The sequence below is a fragment of the Plecotus auritus genome (assembly GCF_963455305.1).
Source record: "Plecotus auritus genome assembly, chromosome: 9".
NCBI classification, from domain to species: domain Eukaryota; kingdom Metazoa; phylum Chordata; class Mammalia; order Chiroptera; family Vespertilionidae; genus Plecotus; species Plecotus auritus.
Genome location: NC_137783.1, coordinates 130,002,923 through 130,023,711, shown reverse-complemented (window position 1 = coordinate 130,023,711; position 20,789 = coordinate 130,002,923). Strand labels below are relative to the sequence as shown.

At 38.0% G+C, this 20,789-nt stretch overlaps 1 protein-coding gene across 6 annotated transcripts in view; it reads right to left on the bottom strand.

Moving 5' to 3' along the window:
- Positions 1–2,441: 2,441 nt before the first annotated feature.
- Positions 2,442–20,789, bottom strand: part of BBOX1 (gamma-butyrobetaine hydroxylase 1) — a 57,494-nt gene continuing 39,146 nt past the window's right edge. For all 6 annotated transcript variants that reach the window (XM_080642767.1, XM_080642770.1, XM_080642769.1 and 3 more), the window contains 4 exons: positions 15,469–15,574; positions 9,739–9,935; positions 4,825–4,991; positions 2,442–3,014 (listed from right to left, as the gene is read on the bottom strand). In XM_080642767.1, coding sequence (XP_080498893.1) covers positions 2,854–3,014; positions 4,825–4,991; positions 9,739–9,935; positions 15,469–15,574 — 631 coding nt within the window. In that variant the 3' untranslated portion in view covers positions 2,442–2,853. The remainder of the gene's footprint in view (positions 3,015–4,824; positions 4,992–9,738; positions 9,936–15,468; positions 15,575–20,789) is intronic.

Here is a 20,789-nt window from a genome sequence, read left to right as displayed (position 1 = left end):
AGTTTCTTTCTGGGCCAACAGTTCTTTTGAGTCCCAATTTCAATGTCAAACAGTTCCTTATGTGTACATGTCGGCAATGATATTTCAGTTCTGGATGGTGGACAAATGGTGGTAATGCAGGTCCGACCCTCTCTGGTTTGGTCCTGGGCAACCTGCCGCGACACACAGCTGCTGACTGCTAGTATGCTAAAGGCTTTAAATCAGTATTTTCCAAAATTCTCTGGAGATACGTATCACCTGAGGTGTTTGCTAAAAATCTAATTCCTGGTCCCTATTCCAGACCCATTGAATCAAAATCATCAGGGAATGACTCTGGGAAGTTGAAACAAACACACACACACACACACACACACACACACACACACACACACACACACCATCATGGTGACTCGTATCATTAGAGACATTTGGGAAAACAATGCTTTACATAAGCTTTCATTTAAACCTCATTAAAATGAATGAGATACGAAATGTTGTTAGTCTCATTTATGGATAGAAAAACTGAGGCTTAAGGGAAGAGGTAATTTGTCCAAAGACACATAGTTAACTGATTGTCATTATTATGATTTGAACCGAGGCATCCAGTTCCAGAGTTTACACCACTGTTAATTTCTACTTTATCACGTGTGTGTTAACACATGTGCTGTGTGCACTCTTAATTCTCTGTGCCTCTTCTGCCCTTTGAGTTGGGAAGTCGTTTTCCCATCTTCGCCTAGAAAACTACTATCAATCCTTATTCAACTCAGCTGAAGCTTTCATTACCTCCCCAGTCTGGTTGGCTGCTTTCCTATGAACCATTCTGTTATTTTGTTGACATAATGTATCACCATTTATAACCTTGTCTGTTCCCCTACCAGACTAGAGCAGGCACATCTCCAGTCTTTCTGTGCCCTTGGTTTAGCAGAGTTCCTGACATATCCAAGTTATATGATAAATATCTTCTGAATGAATAAAGTGTAATAAGTCACTTTAGCTTGGCAAGTGCTTGGGGTTTAGATGCTGTGAGTTGATGGGGTTAGGCTCACTCCAGAAAATTACTTGTTTTGGGGTATTGAATGCTGCCTCTGAGAACCAGGCCATGTCCCTTTGAACTCACTTGGTTTTTCATTCTAGGGATGTTGTTAGGAGAGATGGGATTGAGAAACCAACCCATTCTTTTTAAAGTTCAAAGGAATCAAATGTGTGATATGCTTTGGTAGCTCCAATAGGAAAAGAGAATGAAGGCCCCAGAAAGGGGCAGTGTTATTAGGGGAAGGGATGACTGAGCTGGCAATGTGAACTCTGAATATAGAAGGCTCAGTGTCAGAGTTCAGAGAGTTAGAGAGGTGTGCTGACATGGGCGTGGGGCACTCTCGATCCAGACTCCCAGTGCTATGGGTGCACTATACGTGCAAAGCAAAAGCTAAAACATAGTTGGAAGTACTGTTCTCACTTGGTCTTAAGGCAACAGGGAGAGCTCTGTAGTGGTGTCAGTGAGTAAGACTTTTAAGACAGGAGGCTTGGTGAGGGCCCAAAATGTATGGACTAAGGGTCTACCTATTCCCAGGATTTCAGCAAACGGTAATGCTCAGGCTGCCCTTTTTGGCAGGGGTACGAAAGGGACCGGGCTCACAGGAGTGGGATTTCCATGGCTGCCAGTGACATCAGTGTTCCACTATTGGGGACGAGGCCACAGAGGAAGCCAAGACCATCAGGTGAAGCTGTCCAGAAGTTCACCAGACACCGTGTTCATTTATGAGGGTTGCATGTGTCTTGGTTATACCTTTCCCAGTTATGAGTTGAAGGCAAGGAATGAGGGGAGCTGGCTCATGGACAGGTGTAAGCTATCCTGGCAGGTCTTGAAATATTTATTTGTGGCACGAGAAACTTAGGCAGACTAGATTTTTCTCTTAATGTGCATGCTTGGGTGTGGTGTCATAACTTATGTTTAAAGGAAATGTTGAAATCACCAGGTCCAGGAGATGTGGAAATTTGGGTAATAGAATTCTTTAACAAAAGTGAATTAAACAAGATCAACCAAAGACTTGTCTGCATACATATAAGCATAACCAATGGACACAGACACTAGGGGGGGTGAGGGCACGAGCAGAGTGTGGGGGCAATGGGGGGATAAGGAAACATATGTAATACCTTAATCAATAAAGAAAAAAAAGTAAAAAAAACACCCTAAAAATAAACAAACAAACAAAAAACCCAAGAAAGGCATCCTTTGTCGGGGGGAACTTGTATGCATATATGCATAGCCCATGGACACAGACAACAGTTTGGTGAGGGCCTGGGGGGAGGGAGGAAGTGGAGGGAAAATAGGCAACATCTGTAATAATGTCAACAATAAAAAATAAACTTAAAGTGAATAAAACAAATCTTTGAAAATATGAACCTTTTCTCAAGCATGGTCAAGACAATCATATGCAGTCACAAAAAAATGAGACCATATAGGCAATAGAGCAAAACCACATTTTATATGAGACAAGTTTTATTTGAAACAAGCTTTATTTGAAACAAAGGCTTTCTTTAAAAAAGGTGTTATTTGAAGAAAGGTTTTATTTGGTACAACACTATTTGTGGGCATTCTGGAGACTCATTTATGGGCAACAGAAATTAGATCTCACATGCGCTACCCCAGAAGGGATGCTCTGTTAGGAAAAAGAGAGAGCACAGCTGCAAACACCTAAAGAGTTGGCACTGGAGATGGTTACAAAGAAAAGAAAACTCTCTTGAGAAAGGTGACACATTCAATGCCAAAGAAATTAATATGTAAATGACATGGATCAGGTCCGTGAAGACAAATATCCTTAGCATAGCTTACCAGATACACTCATTGGAATCTTACTGAGATTACAGGCAGGAGATTCAGTTTCTATTCTGAACACTCCGCCTTAAGATGCGAAGCCTTGACATGACCACATCCCAGTCGGCGTAAGCTCCTTCTAGATGGCGGGATATCTCAGTCCCAGCTTCGTAGCTGCGGCGGCCATGCAGTAAGCGCCAGTTATCAAAAGTAATCACATCACCTGGACAAAAGATTTTTCAATATGAACAATCATGTCTTTAATGTTTGCAGAGCTAGAAAATGCAAAATATCCTTGCTGCTTAGCTCACATCAAGAAACAGTATGTTTACTTCATTACATAAACCCCATGCATTCACTTTGCACCCAAATCAGGCCACTGGATGCAAACAGCTTTAGACATTTTGACATTTAAACTACACAGCCTGGCCAGCTCCTGTGGGCATTTATATTGTTCTTACTTAAAAGCTTATCTTTGTGTAAAATGTTTGAGTTGTTCTTCCTGACGGTTATTTATCTCTTACTTAGAAATGTTTATTTCCAGGATAATAGCATCAAATAATTATAAAGATAATGACCTTCTTGGTTTGTCTTCTATGTTTCTGGTATTTTATGGACATTATTTCGAAGCCTTGTAAAAATCCTAAAGAAAGAGAGCATTATCTCATCTTTTCATACGTGAGAAAACTGGGGCTCCGAGAAGTTGAGGGATTTGCCTGAAGCTACGGTGCCATTAAATGGTGAAGCTTAGATTCCAGCTCCTATTTATTTTGTATTTTTCTCCCATGGTATTTCCATTTTACGTTACTGCTCTAAAAATCAGCCTGGTGTGACTGCATAGTAGTGGGTTTATGAAGATTCCCAGTATTTATTATACCACGATCAATTCAAGAAATAATCACAAGTGAAAAAAGTCTTCTATTTGGTCAAATCAGTGGTAGAGAGAAATTATGCTTTTTATTTGAAGCCTGGAGTTTGATGTTGTTTTACTGAGTCAAGATAGTCCAGGAAAAACACAGTGCTTCCTGTTCCTTTATTTATTTATTTTTTAAAACATTTTTTTTTTTTTATTGAGAGAGGAAGGGTAAGGGATATAGAGATAGAAACATCATCGATCAGCTTCCTCCTGCATGCCCATTCCTGGAGACAGAGCCCACAACCTGGGCATGTGCCCTGACAGAGAATTGAACCAGTGATCTCTTGGTTCAAAGGTCCATGCTCTACCACCGAGCCACATCGTTCCAGCAAAATAAAGCAGTTCTTGAAGTTTTCCAGCTACTTGAAATAAAGGAGCAGAACAGGCTGTTGTGGCTCATTGGTTGAGCATTGACCCATGAACCAAGAGGTCACTGGTTTGATTCTCAGTCAGGGCACATGCCAGGTTGTGGGCTTGATCCCCAGTAGGGGTGTGCAGGAGGCAGCTGATCATTGATTCTCTGTCATCATTGATGTTTCTATCTCTCTCTCTCCCTCTCCCTTCCTTTCTGAAATAAATAAAAAAATATCTTTTTTAAAAAAAGAACTGCTTTATTTCTGGTAACACTATGTTGACCAGATCAGATAAGTTTAATGAATAAACATTACTCTTATAGTTTAGAGTGAGAATCATGAGGCTAATTTGATGTCTACCAGGATAGAAGAATTAAGTACAAGCTTCAGTTTATATTGATTGGCTATCAGGGTAGAAAATATAAGTCATCAGTCTTGGCATCAAACATGAGATTTCCTTAGGTCTATAGCTTATCTTTCAGGTATTTATTCTTTAGGTTGGAGTTATTGCATTTTGCTGTGCTTAAGAAACACCTAGGAACTTGTTAAAATGAATATTGTCCAGAGAGTCAATAGAGTGGGAGTGGGATAGAGCGGGAGTAGGGTCTGGGAGTCTGTTCTTTCAGCAAGCTGGCTTCTCCCCAAGATCCTACTGTAAGTGTTCCACATTCAGTGCTTGAGCAAAACAGCTCTCTATTGCTCTAAATGGTTAAGGTTGAGGGAAATACATCCTTTCAGTTGTTTGAGAAAACATGTTCACTGACCTGGATTCATCTTAAAAGTGAACTTGGATTCTTTACAGTTCATGAGGTCCACAAACTCCTTCAGAGCAGCATAGAAAGGCTGAACCTTTTCAACAGGTACATCGAATATCGTGTCTCTCGTTGCATTATTGAAGTTGATTCGAATCACTTGGCCTTTATCATCTAATCTGTTTTTTTGAAAGAGAAAAAGTTAAATATATAAGTCACAAAGTATCGATTTACATTTATAAGGGTCAATTTGTCTTGGAAGATGTTTCTGAAATACAGTATTGAAGAATCCAAGCGCATGTACAGAAAAAGTTAATGTTAACTGTGTATTTATTTCTTTTTTCATTTAGAGAATAGTTTTGAAATCTTACCCCCCTAAGTGCCAGAACGATTCAAATTAATTTAAAATAAACATTACTGAAGACTATCATTATAAAGTTTTTATGTTTGGAGAAACAAATTCATTCTTCATTCTTTAAAACAGTAGCTTTTACATTGCTAAAGTATTTTTATGTTATACTTTAGAAATTGGGCTTTTAAGTATGATTTTATTGGAACATTATTGGAAAGAAAGACCTGTTTTTTAAAAGTTTGAAACATGCTTTTCTAACTCAATCCCTAGTTTACAGATGAGGAAACTGAGGGACAGAGAAAAGAAGAGACTAGCCTAAGGTACATTCTTTGAATCTTTCTACCTGTGGCACCCTTTGTGCCATCCTCCATGTTACTGACAAGGTTGCCATGACTTTAACTTCTTGGGGGTCTTTCATCTTAGCCATTCTGGTGATCAGTTCTTTTTTTAAAATATATTTTTATTGATTTCAGAGAGGAATGGAGAGGGAGAGAGAGATAGAAACATCAATGATGAGAGAGAATAATTGATTGGCTGCCTCCTGCATGCCCCACACTGGGGACAGAGACCACAACCCAGGCATGTGTCCTGCCTGGGAATCGAACCCTGACTTCCTGGTTCATAGGTGGACACTCAGCCACTGAGCCATGCTGGCCGGGCAGTTCTTTTTTCCACTAATACCATAATTTCCTGATGGGAATGGTTATGGCAATTATGAACTCTCTCTTTTAGAGTGAAAGGAACCTTGTGATTCATTAATCAAATGCAATAATAATTGTGTATCTCATGGTATATTGTGCTAAGCTTTAATTTCCGAGAGTTCACATACATAAGCAAAAATAATCAGTTTTCTGTGTGTGTGTGTGTGTGTGTGTGTGTGTGTGTGTGTGTGTAACACGATCTCTGTCTCCTTTCACCTAGTATTTACTCTCTGAGAAAACAAGACACATTTATTATTTAGCATTCTCAGCAATGACATGAGGGGAAATAGAAAGCAAATTAGTTATAAGGTCTATAGAAGACATTGTTTTGTTGATTGAAAAATGTTAGAGGAGATGAATAGCTGGCATCTTGAAAAGCTGCCTATGACCTTATAACATAAAAAAATACTTTAATATGTAAAAGCTTTGTAAGAAGGAAATCATGTGTACAATAACAGAATAAAAGGAAGGTTACAGTGCAGGGTTACATGCCAAGAAAAGGTAAAAAGCTCCCCAAAATGAGGAATGACTGGCTATATATTAACTATACAAAGACAAGAATTTAAATGTAAACTAGCACCATGGTAACTATAAACCAGCAAGAGATCATCAGTGATGCCAACTATAGAACACAATGAAAGGACTGTAGCATCACCTCCTACAATCTGCTGGTGCTGTGACTCCTCCTCACTACTTACAATATTATGTGTCATTGAGAGATAATGATACTTGATGGGACTCCTTGAATTTGTTGAGGAAATGGCACTATGGTGTTATCCACTACATCACATTTTATGGGGATGGGCAATAAAAATTTCAGATTAGAAACGTCTTGAATCTTGCAAATTAAATATGTTCCCTCCTTTCTTTGGTCTCTTGACCAAACTTGGAGCTGAAATCTATTACCAGTATATGTGTTGAACTTTATGGAAATTCTAGCTAGCTAAAATTTATTCTGCCCTTTCTGAGTCAGAAGGGGGCATTCATTGATCATCTCTATTCATTCCTATTTCAATAGTATGTGGTTATTATTAAATTACTCCCCTTTTACTGGCTCCCTTTTTACCATGGGTTAGCCAGCATAAGTCAGTTGACCAAAATCATAAAACTAGGGAAGGAGTTTCTTTATGTGATTGAATTTGAAACCACTAAGAAGCATTGCTATAGCTTAATCTCACCATTATTATTTTTTGTCCAAGTTTCTTATTTGTTTATTTTTTCTTGTACTGTATCTAACTCTGTCAACAGCCCCCAAGTCTTTTTGTACTAGATAGAACATAAACATCTCAAAAGAATTATAGCATGTACAAACAAAGAAAATGAAATGAACCCAAACACAAAGGGGACCAAGGCCCTTGATTAACTAAAACCCTCATTGTTTCATCTCCTATTGTTAAAAATACATTTTTAAGTGAGTTAATGTTAACCATTTGATATTCTCTAGGCATGTTCTGAGACCTTGAAAATGGTCAAATTTTGGAATTTTACTACCAAAAATAACAAAGCCAAATCATGATTCAGATGGTGAACATTCAGGTAATTTCACTCAATTAGCTAAGTTTTTGGCCTCTCTTCACTAGCCTTGCAGAATTGGCAATCATATTGGGCCACAAAAAAATACACATTTGTCACGGGTCCCCCACCTCCAGTGGATCCCCTCTGATAAGTCTAGTACCCACCTGACAGCATGCACAGTTATTACAGTATTATTTACTGTATTACCTAAGCAGTACTGCACATCCCCATCACTACTTTGTAACTACCTAACCTCTTTACTTTTTCAACCATCCTCCTCAACCCCTCCCATTGATAACCAGCAATTTATTATCTGTATCTATGAGTCTGTTTCTGTTTTGTTTGTTTGATTATTTTGTTCTGCAGATGCCACATTCAAGTGAAATCATATAGTATTAGTCGTTCTCTGTCTCTCATAGGTTTTTAAGGTAACTTTTGAATAGTTAAAACTGTCATGTCAAAACTAGTAATCCAAGAGTTAGTTCTTCTCTTTCTCATCTCTATGACTGACCTCTCAGAGAATGTTATCTTGAACTAGAGTTTATTTTTGACCTCTGTCTTTTTCTCACATCCTTCATCTACTATGTCAGAAAAATATGCTGTTTTGACCTACAAAATATGTCCCAAAATGAATGTGTCTCCACACTTCCGCTATTACCACTTGGACCATTCATGTTCAAGGCACCCTCTCCTCTAACTTGAAGTCCTGCAGTAGCTTCCAAACTGGTCTTCCTGCGCCAGTCCTTGCTCTTCTACATTCCATTCAACCCAGCAGCCAGGATGATGGGTTTAAAATGTACGTAAGTTTGTATAAATGCAAATGTCTCTCTTTTGGTCAAAATCTTGCAGCAGCTCCTATTTCATTAACAGTGAAAGCCAATGACTTACAATAGCTAGCAAGGCTCTTCATGGACTTTCCCCCATTTGACCTCCTCTCTTAATACTCAGCTCCACCCTGGCCCTTGGCTTGACTGATTGCAACAGACATGCTCCTAGGCCTTCTCAAGTCCTTTGCTCTAGCTGTTTCAGGAAATGCTTACCTCTGAGCAATCTTCCTCATTTCTTTAAGTTTTTGCTCAAGTATCGCCTATTCAGTAAAGCTTTCCTCACCACATTATTTAATCATGCAAGTTCTATCCTCCCTAAGTATTTGGTCCTACAAATTCTCTTTATCCTGCCCTACCTTTCCTTTTTTTCTTGAGTATGTAAAAATGTTTTAACATTCATTGTAATTTATTCATTTGTTTTAAAATTTCTAATTCTCCCATTCTCTGTTAGACTGTAAACAGGGATCTTTGTTTTGTTCACTGATATATGCCAAGCACCAAGAAGAGTGGCTGGCCTCCATAAATATTTGTTGAATGAATAAATGAAGGCTCTATTGTGTATAACAGACAACTGAGTTAGTACACTGGAAATCTGATTATTTATTAAATGAGTTTACTTTCATATTATTTGGCTATTTCTCCTGAAAGAAGAATATAAACTCAATTCTAAATTTGGAAACAACCCCAAATCCACCAATGGGATCTTATTAAATAAACCATATCCTAGAAATACAGTGTAAAATAATTTTCAAATAGAAGGATCTATTTTTGGCCTTTTGTAGATACTTAAAAAATTATGATCAGATAATGTCAGATGAAAAGAGAACACAAAATGTTCCATGTAGGGAACATATGATTTTTGTTGGCATCAATTTGGGAAGACATCCTGTTTCATTCTCAGTCCATGTGGTTCATATGAGGCTGTCCTTGCCCTGGGAATGAACATGTGACCTAGGAATGGTTAATAAGAATTGTCTGACTTTCTGTCTATGGTGATTGTTTCAAGGATATACTTGGACACAAATTGGGCAGTGAGTCATTTAGCTTTGTTGTAGCCATTGGGAAATAAACACTTTCTCTGTGCTGTGTTTACCAGCTCTCAGGATAATGAACACTTGGAACTTCCATTGATTATCTTTGAAAAATGAAGTCAACACAAAGGATGGCAAAGCTAAGAGGTGAAGAAAAAAAGAGATCAATTTCAGATTAACACTGTTTTAACTCCTGGATCTATCTCATCATTAGATTCTTCTACTTCTGGCTGAAAATGTTCTGACTAGCACAATCATACTGATCATAACTAGGTAGAACTTATGTTTTAAAAACTAAGTAAAAATTAAGTGTATATGAAGTCTTAGTTATGTCTCATATGAAATTTGATAATTGTTTTATGGTGGAAAGATTCTTTTTTACTGTAATAAAAAGTAGAGCTCTGGCATTAACTGAACCTTTCTGTGTTTTAGCTTTAGGTTAATGAAGCTTTTGCTGTCAGCTGTTGTATTGCTGTGAGAAATTTATCAATAACTCTTACTCTATAATTTTGTGTTTGGATTGCACAGAGAAATCGCAGTAATCCACTCCAATGTCTGTGAAGTCCACAAAGGTAGAGGATAAAAGCTGGAATGCCCGAGGATTATTTTCCTTGAGCTTTCGGCATACGTTAAATCCATCTACAATTTCTGAATCGCCCCCGGTGACTGTTTGTTTTATGCAGTGCAGAAGCTGAACCTATAAAAAGAAATAGAGAAGTAGGTTTTTAAATGATACGTACTCACATTTTTTTTTGACACTGCATTAAAGAAAGCTACAGAAAGATATGGATGCACTAAAATTGACAAACCTTTTTTATCTGTCTTTGGGTCATCAGACAAAGGGGCTGGGGAGAAAAAGTTGCTCACCATCAATAGTTTATAATTCAAAGATTGTTGCAGTTGAAGACATGGACATGGACATACTAATGTTCATTAGTAAACAAAAGGCACAGATGAAAATAGGGGCAGGGAGCTAGCACTTCAGGTTGGAGTATTTATGCACCCCGCCTTGGCCGTACAAAGGAGGTTGGACCTAATCTGGGTCAAGGAGGGTGGATACAATTTTGAATACATAGAAGAGAATGGAGAGAGTAATCAGGCGGCAGTGATGATCGGCATGCAAAAACGCACACTTCCCTGGGCATCAAAAAGTTTGGCTGCCATAGAGGATCGCACCTGGGAGTGGTAGATGCAGTTGGAAAGGCAATTTGGAACCTCATCATGGAGAGTCTTAAATAGCAGATGAAGGGTATTGGACTTTGTGTTGTGCTCAGATGAGAGTCATTAAAGGCTTTTGAATATGGAGGTAAAGACTGAATTAAACAATCTCAGTCCAGTGGTGTTATATGAGATAAATTATTTAAGGTGGGAACTAATGAGAGTGTAATATAATAGTTCATATGGATGGATAAGAAGCTAATGATGGCCCTCGCTGGTTTGGCTCAGTGGATAGAGCGTTGGCCTGCAGACACTCTATCCACAGAAGGGTCCCAGGTTCGATTCCGGTCAAGGGCACATGCCCGGGTTGCAGGCTCGATCCCTAAAAGGGGGTGTGCAGGAGGCAGCCAATCAATGATTCTCGTCTTTGATGTTTCTATCTCTCTCACCCTCTCCCTTCCTCTGAAATCAATAAAAAATATTAAAAATAAAGAAGCTAATGATGAGGGCTATGAGGATGAATAAACCTAAGAAACATTGGGAATGAGAAACCAAGAGTAAGTAATAGTTATTTTTATTAAGGTTTATTAGGAAACATTAAACATTATTTCATTTTGTAAAGCAAAACATAGTAAAATTTAGAAAATACTTTCTTCTATTAAGCAGAGCTTGTTTTCTTTGGTTATGTGACTCCTTTTGGTATGTCAGCATGGGTGGGTTATTTTTAATAATTAAATTTAGATCCTGACTTTCTGCTTAGAGAGACTAACCGCATTCAGCTGTGAAAACTTTATTCTTACAGAGTGGAATTAAAAAAAAACAAAGAAGCACCCAATGTCTGGCAGTTCTTATTGAAAGGAAGAGGCAAATATGATCAAATACCCAGACTAGGGGGTAATTACGAGTGGGAAAAATATCGATTTAACTTGCTTATCTCCATAGATTTTCTAGAACAGTGCCGTCCATTTGAACTTCCTGTAATGATGGAAACGTAGTGACTAGTCCCACATGGCTACTGTGCATTTGAAATGTGGTTAGTACGACCAAGGAGCTGAATTTTAGATTTTATTTAATCATAACTAATTTAAATTAAAATTTGAAAAGTCATTTGTGGCTCATGACTACTGTAGGAAATAGTGCAGGTCTAGACCACAATCCTCTGCCCTCCCAAAACTGTATACATTTTCTCAATGTTTTAAATCTTATACATACTTGTTCTCAAACTATGATTGTGTAATTTACATTTATTAAGTCCTCACTCTGGTCCTTAGAATTTTATACTTTTCGTCTTCCTTTTATAGGTGAAGAAGCTGAGACCTAGAGTTGAAAAATTCAGCCAGCTAGTAAAACTCAGCTAACCCATGGTAACACTGCTATTCAAACTTTGGTCTATTTGCCTCAAAATCCTCATACATCAACTTCCTTTCCTATAAAGAGAGAAATCTCTTTATAACACTCTTCATAATTCAGTATTGTTTGGTTGTGTGTCTCTGTGGTTTGTAAATATAAACTTCCATCTTAGATTGATGATGCCTTATTTTCTGATGTTAGGAGAAAACTGGTCTAAATTAATAATAATTCAGTCCTTAAGTTGATGCTATTTTCTTTTAAACTAAAACACATACATGTGCCAAAGCTGACCAAGTCATTACAGAAAACCATCTCATCACTAGGGCAGCGAGGGGTGAAGCAGCATGATTAAAAACAAGATAAAATGAAAATTTCCACTTCAAATATACTAAACTCCAAGAAGACAAAACAATAGCATAACTTTGTCTCTGGGAGAATCAAAATGTTTCTTAAATCCTTTTAGATTTTGCTATAATGTAGTCATAGAATATTTCAAATATAAAACTTAAAAAAAATCAACTGATGCCTTTTACATATGGCAAGGCCAACTAATAATGTTCTCTTGTATATTTACATTTTAATGCAATCTTATGAAATAAAAAAGGTGATGGAGCCAGACAACATTTTCACTGCTAATTCCAAAGGAAAATACTGTATATGCGTGATGTGTATAAAACCCAATTTTATTTCATGTAAGTCATACAGAACCAAAAATATTTTCTTTCTAAATGTTGCTTTATGACAGCATGTGACTTCTGGCCCAGACAGAGAAGTCAGCGAAGCAACATCTGTGTTTCATTAGAGCCGTGTCTCCTTGTCCCTGCCCCATATGATCCAAATTGATCAAATGGAACTCTCGACAGGTTAACTTATCCAGATCATTTCATCTGTACTGGAAGAACATGGACTAATTCTGTTATGAAAACACTGGAACTTAAGGATAAATCCCCCTCAGTAATTCAAAATGGAAACTTGAACAATACACAAACAGTGCCTACATTTTAATGATTCCTCTGCTAGAATTTAGACATTTCGGGAATCATCTTTTATTTTAAAAATCTCCCATGGGGTCATTAACTTTAGATGTTTCATTTGCTGATGGGAGACAGGCACACTTTTGTGGCATTTCTTTGCCTCTTTATAGCATACCTGTTACTAGTATGTCTCTCTTGCAAGGAAAGGTGCTGGGTCAAGTCTTGAGATATAGAGAAGTCTAAAATTAAGTTCTATATTTAAAGAGTTTGAAATATATGATAATGTATATAAATAATCATCATATTATATAAATTATGGAAATTTGAAAGTCCAACTCAAGACCCATATTGTGCAGTGAAAGATGGAGGCCCAAGTTCAAGTCCAAGTTCCCTATTCATCAGATGTCACCCTGTGAAAGTATTCAGCCTTGCTGTACATCATTTCCTCATTTGACATAAAAAAGACATGATTTATTCTGTCTACCTTAAAGGAATGTAGCAGATAAAATGGTATAAGTAAAAATACTTTGAAGGGGTGTAAAATGCTGTGAAAATGTCAAGCATTATACTTCAGGTATATTTATGAAGTAATTTAGTCACTATTCCATAGGCTTTCAATTTTAACCCAGAAACAAAACCTAAACTCATAAAAAACAAACAACAACAACAACAAAAACAACAGCAGGTAATTTAAAAATTCAAATAAAAGCTTTCTAGTTTGATTTTTAAAACTTGTTTCATCTAACTTCTCCAACTTATCTTGAACAGATGAATGGGGCTGATTAGTTTGGTTTTTAACCCCAAGGGTTTTAGAAAATTTCTGGGCCACAATTAGAACAAATCACATTTGTGTCTCTTCCTGCCTCCAAACCCCATCTGAAAATGTGACTAGAATGGTCATTTCAGTATCATTTAGTTCAAAGAAATCATGTGGTATCATTCTCAACAAAATAATTTAAAATATTAAGTCATATTCTAGGCTAGCTTAGTTAATGCAGGCTAGGACAATGGGTAATAAGAAGGGCACAGAGAAAATGTGTTCAGTCAACATGTTGGAAAAAAAAACAGACAAATTTTGATTTTTATCCATTTTACCTTCATTAACTAGAGAATTAACCCAAATTTCCACTTCCATTTACCCTTGGAGGTATGGATTTCTGTGTAATATTTAATTGTCCTATTTAACTCTAAAAATAGAAACAAGCTCAGCTGGTGTTGCTCTGTAGTTGAGCAATGACCTAGGAACCAAGAGGTCATGATTCAATTCCCAGTCAGGGCATATGCCTGGGTTGCGGGCTAGCTTCCCAGTGTGGGGTGTTCAGATGGCAGCTGATCAATTATTCTTTCTCATTATTGATGTTTCTATTTCTCTCTCCTTTCCTCTCTGAAATCAGTAAAAATATATTAAAAAAATAGAAACAAAATATCTTTTTAAAGGTAGTTTCCTGACCATATATCTTTTGGTTTAGCAAAATAATGCTTTTGCAAAAATGTAGCTGATTTACTAAAATGACAGTTTCGGCCCTAACTGGTTGGGCTCAGTGGATAGAGTGTTGGTCTGCGGACTGAAGGGTCCCAGGTTCGATTCTGATTAAGGGCATGTACCTTGGTTGAGGGCACATCCCCAGTAGGGGCTGTGCAGGGGCAGCCAATCGATGTTTCTCTATCATCGATGTTTCTAACTCTCTATCCCTCTCCCTTCCTCTCTGTAAAAAAAATCAGTAAAATATATATTTAAAAAATAAAAAAATAAAATAAAATGACAGTTTTGTAATAACATAGGGGAAGAGGATCCTAGACATTCTCCCGAGAGATTTGTGGCTCCACGCTGAACATCCTCCTTGACGAGGAATCTGATAGATGGGAGAGTAGATGGTTTCCCACACTAGCCAGGGTTACTCTGCTCCATGCACTTACACCCCCTTTGCACTCTGTCTTTGCAGCTTCTCCCATAAAAGGCGAACTCTACTTCCCCCACTTCTTGAATCTGGTCTAAACTTATGATGTACTTTGACCAAAAAGTATAGCAGAAATGACATTATGTTGGTTACTAGCCTTAGTCTCGAGAGGCTTTGTATATTTGGTTTGCTCTCTGGAAACTCTGCCAGCTGCCCTGTGCATAAGCCTGAACTAGCCAGCTGGAGGATGATATGATAGAGCAAGTGGGACAGGGACAAGCCATCTCAACCATCACCTCGGTCAACCAGCCTCAGCCAACTCAGCAGCAGCAGCAGCAGAACTGCCCAGAAGAACGCATCCCAAACTGTAAAAACATGACCTAAGTAAGTGGCTGGTCTTTTAAACCCCTAAGTTATGGAGATGGTGCTTGTTTTTGTGGTTTTAGTAATAGCTAATTCATATGAATGATCGCCGTATGACTTTGTGGGGGACATCTACATTGTGTTCGCCTTTTTCTTTTTTCTTTTCCCTATTTTTTCTTTTAACTCTCTTGCAATTGGTAAATGTGCAAAAAGACCTCAAGCTGTACTGCTGTGGTAAAATGTCTAGGCAAAGCCAAAAGAGTCAATGGTTGCAGGAACAAACCAAAAATGTTAAGAAATATACATGAGAATCTTTGATCCTTTGGGAATGGGAAGCTATTCAGGATTTAGGTACAGAGATATTGAGTTTGGATTGTATTTGGAGAAAGCATAGGGCAAATTAGCTATATATTATGATCGTCTAGGCTCCAAATAGAGGATATTGGTCCTTGGCCTGCCTTGTAGAATGTGGTGAGGCTCACCTTACCCCAGGTGGGTGATGGAGCGCTGGGTAATCAGTGTGAAAGCTGAGCTTCCCAGTTGTGTAAGCCACATTGTTTGCGTCGATTTTGTCTTGCACCTGCCAAGTATGTCTGTAAAATACAAGAAACATATGTTTAAACAGGCTGTAACTGAGCCAGAGGAAATGTGTTAAAATGAACTTGATACATGGGGGGGAATGGAAACTTTTCATTTTATGAAATAATTCCCATAATGATGATGAGCCAAGGAAGATGAGTCTGACCTTTCTTTGTCTAAAGTAATCATTTCCAAATTAGCATCTCCTCACTGCTCTTCTCTCCAAAAGAGAGTAAATTTGTCTATGTGACAGAGTTTATAAAGACGTGTATGTGGAATTTAGGTTGTTTTTAATAGCTTCATGCCTTTCTAGAAATGATTTATTGAGGTGAAATTGATATAACATAAACCATTTTAAAATGAATAATTCAGCGGCATGTTATACCTTTATAATGTTGGTAACTACCATCTCTATCTATCTGGTTTCAAAAACATTTCCATTACTCTAAAACCTCTTACCCATTAAGAAGTTTCTTTCCATTCTACAGTCATAGTTCAACATCTTCCCCTCTTCTCTGTGTTACTAAAAAATGCAGAGGCTTGGACAGACTCTATTTTCTTTCTTTGGCAAAACTATAGATGATATTATCTTCTTTTATGACAAGACAGAATATCTAGGTGTCTTTCTGTTTGTAATGTTTTTTCACTTTTAACTTTTCTCTCAACTACTATTTGGTTTCCCCATATAATAGCTTATATAGGTATGATGAGAAAAATGCTTGATTCTTTCTTTTTATTTAACACTAGAGGTCCGGTGCACGGATTCGTGCACTGCTGGGATCCCTCAGCTTGGCCTGTGCCCTCTTGCAATCCAGGACACCTTGGGGGATGTTGGACTGCTGGTTTTGGCCCGATTCCCTGGCCTGCGGGGATTGGGCTGAAACCGGCAGTCCATCTCCTGAGGGATGTAGTAGTGTGTGAAGTGAAATGGCAGGCAGCCAGGGAGAAGCCTGAGCCCAGGCTGGGCACCACGCTGTTCCCGCTCATCCTGGCCCCACTGCATCTGCCACCGCTGCCACAGGTAGCGCAGCTACGGAGACGGGAGAGGCTCCCGCTGCTGCAACTGTGCTCGCCAGTCATGAGCCAGGTGTCTGGCTCCCATCAGTCAGCTGAGCGGTGCTCCCGCTGGGGGAGTGAACTGACCACCAGGGGGCAGCTTCTGTGTTGAGCATCTGCCCCCTGCTGTTCACTGTGCATCATAGCAACTGGCCAACTAGTTGTCCAGTTGTTCTGTCACTTAGGCTTTTATATATATAGATATTGCAATGTAATGAATTAGTGTTTTACCACTATAAGGGGAATGTTAATTTTTTAAAAAGAACATTATTGATAAAAATGTATTAAAACTAGACAGAGATAATGGTTTCACAACGTTGTCATTTTACTAAATGACACAGAATTGTATGCTTTAAAATGGTGAAATTTATGTTACATAAAATTTACTCCCATTACCAAAAAATAGCTTGCCTTAAAAGTTAAAAAAAAGTTAACAGAACTAGTAATGACTTGCAACCCTGTGACAAGGAAAGAAACCATTTTTCAGATTTTGTAAAGCTTTTCAGAAGATGAAGACAGTGGGTAATTGGAAGGAAACAGGTTTCCTAAATGAACCCAAGTGTAGTTTGAAAAAAAAAGTCACTATACATGCACATCATTTTATTGCTGTTACAATGTATATTTATTAACTATGTTCACATTTATGAAATCATTTTTAAATGTATATTGAGCACCTATTCTATTCGAGGCATTGTTTTTCAATAAAGCTAGAGCAGGGAACAAAAAAGTCAAACAAATGACCAAATTTAATATCACACAGAGATAAGGGCTATAAAAAAATAAAGTCGGGTAAGGAGGTAAGGACTGGGGGCCAGAGGACTATCATGGCAGAGATGATGCTTTGGTAAGTGCTCTGGAAAGAGCTGGAGGTCTCCACAGAGATTTGAATGGAGTCAGGGAAGGAGAAGTACGCATTTCTGGGACATTTATTTAGGCAGAGAATCTGACAAGAAAATTTGGGTTTTCTCCCCATGTTCTGGGGCAGAGCGTAAAACTACCTATTTTTTTTCTTCTCATTTAAAACTATTTTTATTAATTTTTAGTGAGAGGAAGAGAAAGAAACAGCAACGTGAGAGTACATTATACATGGGCTGCCTTCGGGGAATCCCACAACTGGGGCATGTGCCCTGACTGGGAATTGAACCAGCAACCTTTTGGTGCACAGGATGATGCCCAACCAACTGAGCCACATCGGCCAGGGCTTTTTCTTCTCATATAAATTCTGGATGGAAAGCCTGGTGTATCTTTCATATCTTTCAGAAAAGGTTAAAGAGCTATCCACTTGTGGCCATGAACGGCAAAGAGAGCCAGTGAAAAGTGGAGAAGCATATATATCCTGCTGCAACTCATTTCAAGTATGAGTCAAGCAATTCAGTATATATAGTGACGGTTGCCAAGAAATACACAATCTCTATGAAGTTCATGCCACTCCACGTAACATATATAATACAGATTCAGAATATTGTCAGCATCAGCATCCTAAGAATTACCAAGACATAGGAAGGGATGGGATTTAAGGAATCAAAAGAACTAACTTCATCAAGTTGCAGAATATAAATATCTTTTGACTAAGAAGATATTGCTGTTGACACTGTCAGTAGGGAATGACTGCATTCAAATTTTCTTTTCAAAAATGATGATAGTTTTGTATTGGTCCACCTCCATTCTCTTTCTTGATCCTTCTATGATCAAGGGTCAACTAATGAGTTTTGCTGCAGCCAGGAGCTGGCTGAGAGAGCAGGTGAGCGCTTTAGCCGGGGAACAACTCTCTTCTTTGTTTGACATGAATTGGCTTCCACAGGGAAGGGGGCCAGTGACTTGGCTTCATCGGAGCAGTTCTCCGGCCCTCTGAGCTAACTGGCAGGGGATGATAAACATTTTTTAGCCCTAGAGTATCTTTGCGATGTGTAGTCTACACGTCTGTGTTCATACATAATGATAAGTCCCAAGAAAGGAGCTTGCCAGTTCCAATCACAAAATATCCTCCTAATAGTTTTAGCATAAGTCTGGAAAAATCCTGAAAATGTCATCTGGTCTACCTTTCTTTGCAGAAATGAATCATGCCAAGAAGACTGCTGACTGTCTGGGACTCTAGGCTTTCACTTATCCTTCTCAAGTCCAAATCTCCCATGAAACATGGCTGAAACAAATGCAAACTCAATTCATCGGCCTGTGTAGAAACTATCTTTTAAAAGCTCACTTGTGTAGCTTTCATGAGATGACGGTGTACTGACATGCACCTCTCACTTGAGACATATTCTAAAGTGTTCCAAGTAAGGCAAAACTCAAGCATGATTATGAAGAATTCCCAGGACTGAAGCAGAGGGGCAGGACTGATCCTTCTGCAACTGAAGGCTCAGCACAGCATCTCCCCCATCACCCCCCCCCCCCTTTTTTTTTTTTTAAAAAATATTTTTATTGATTTCAGAGAGGAAGGAAGAGGGAAATATATATATATATACTGTATATATATCATTGATTGGCTGCCTCCTGCATGCCCCACACTGGAGACTGAGCCTGCAACCCTGGGCATGTGCCCTGACTGGGAATTGAACTGTGACCTCCTGGGTCATAGGTTGATGCTCAACCACTGGGCCACACCGCTGGGCCTCAGCATAGCATTTTATCTAATGGTGTAGATGCTTGGTATAGTGCTACAAGTAATCCTGCTTTTGCCAAAGATGCTGTTTTAAACAAAGCTAAACAAACAAAGATGCAGTTTTAAACAAACCACTGAGCTAAAAGTACAAGGTGTCATTCTCAGCATTTAATTAGAATTTTTCCTTATATTTTTCTCCATTCGAAGGTTTTGTGAATAGCGCATGTGTATTATAATACTTATTTTTAGAAAATATTTCATGGACTTGGTTTAAAAGCTAATTTACTAGCTTCCCCCTAATCTAGATGATATTGTATGATGTTAATAGTATTTTGTGACAAATTAAAAACCTTCAGAATGTATAGGATGTTTATTGTTTTTGCTAAATTGGTCCTTTTTGTCCTGGATGATACATTTTATTCCTTTTTGGTTAGTGGCTCCCATTTGGTTAATCATGCTGGATTTTTTTGTAATATTTTTTCACTTTCGAAATGCTACTTATATAAAAAGGTGTTCTATATTTTATCAGTAGCAGCTACAACTCCCAATGTTGACCTGCTTCAAGATCTTCTTGTCAGGTCATGAAAGAATACCTTCTTTGGGACATCATTGCTTTTCCCAATGAATTGAAAACATATGTACATACTAGTATATTATTTTTTAAATTTTAACATGCAAAATGATCTTTACCTAAAATAAACAAAACATTTTATAGTTAGCCATCCAAAGGAATATCATATTGTGTATTATTTGTAACTACAGTTGTGACACTTCCACATATGACTTCCTAGAGGCAGTCACTCACTGGAGCTTCAGACATCATTTATTTTTGCATTATTAAGCACACACAATGGGCAAGGGATTGAGGATATAGAATGGGATCGAATGGGATGGGATGGGATGGAATGGAATGGAATGGAATGGAATGGAATAGAATAGAATAGAATAGAATAGAATAGAATAGAATAGAATAGAATAGAATAGACAACATCTAATCAAAATTAGGTGAAAAGATATATCTATGACCACCCCCTCCCCCCCACACAAACACACAATGAAACTTGCACCTCATGAAATTTATAGTCTATGGGAAAGACAATATGATTAATTTTTCAAAGCTAAAGTACAAGGTGTTATTAGAGTAAAGAAGTGAAGATCGAATGGAGACCTGAAGGTTGAATAGGATTTGCGTGGAAGAGTAAAGGTCATTGTAGGCAGAAGAAAGAGTTTGTCAGAAAGCTCACTGGAGGGAGAGCATGTCCTCACAGAAGTGAGAGGAGTTCACTCTGGGCCGAGTGACGATTTGCTCTATGTCTACTCTTGGATTTTCTTCAAATTTCTGCTCCCTTATTGTCCTGTAAAGTCTTACAAAAATATCTTAGTGCATTAGGGAACTGAGTTAAAACATATTCATTATCTCATAACAACGGACCCTCTATCAAAAATGTTTTTTGAATGAAAACACGGACTTGATAATAATAAATAATGTTATTTTCCTGGTTGTCTATTAACTTTAATCCTGCTATAAGCTCTATATTTTAGGTCTATTCAGTGGTGACTATTTTGGCCATCCA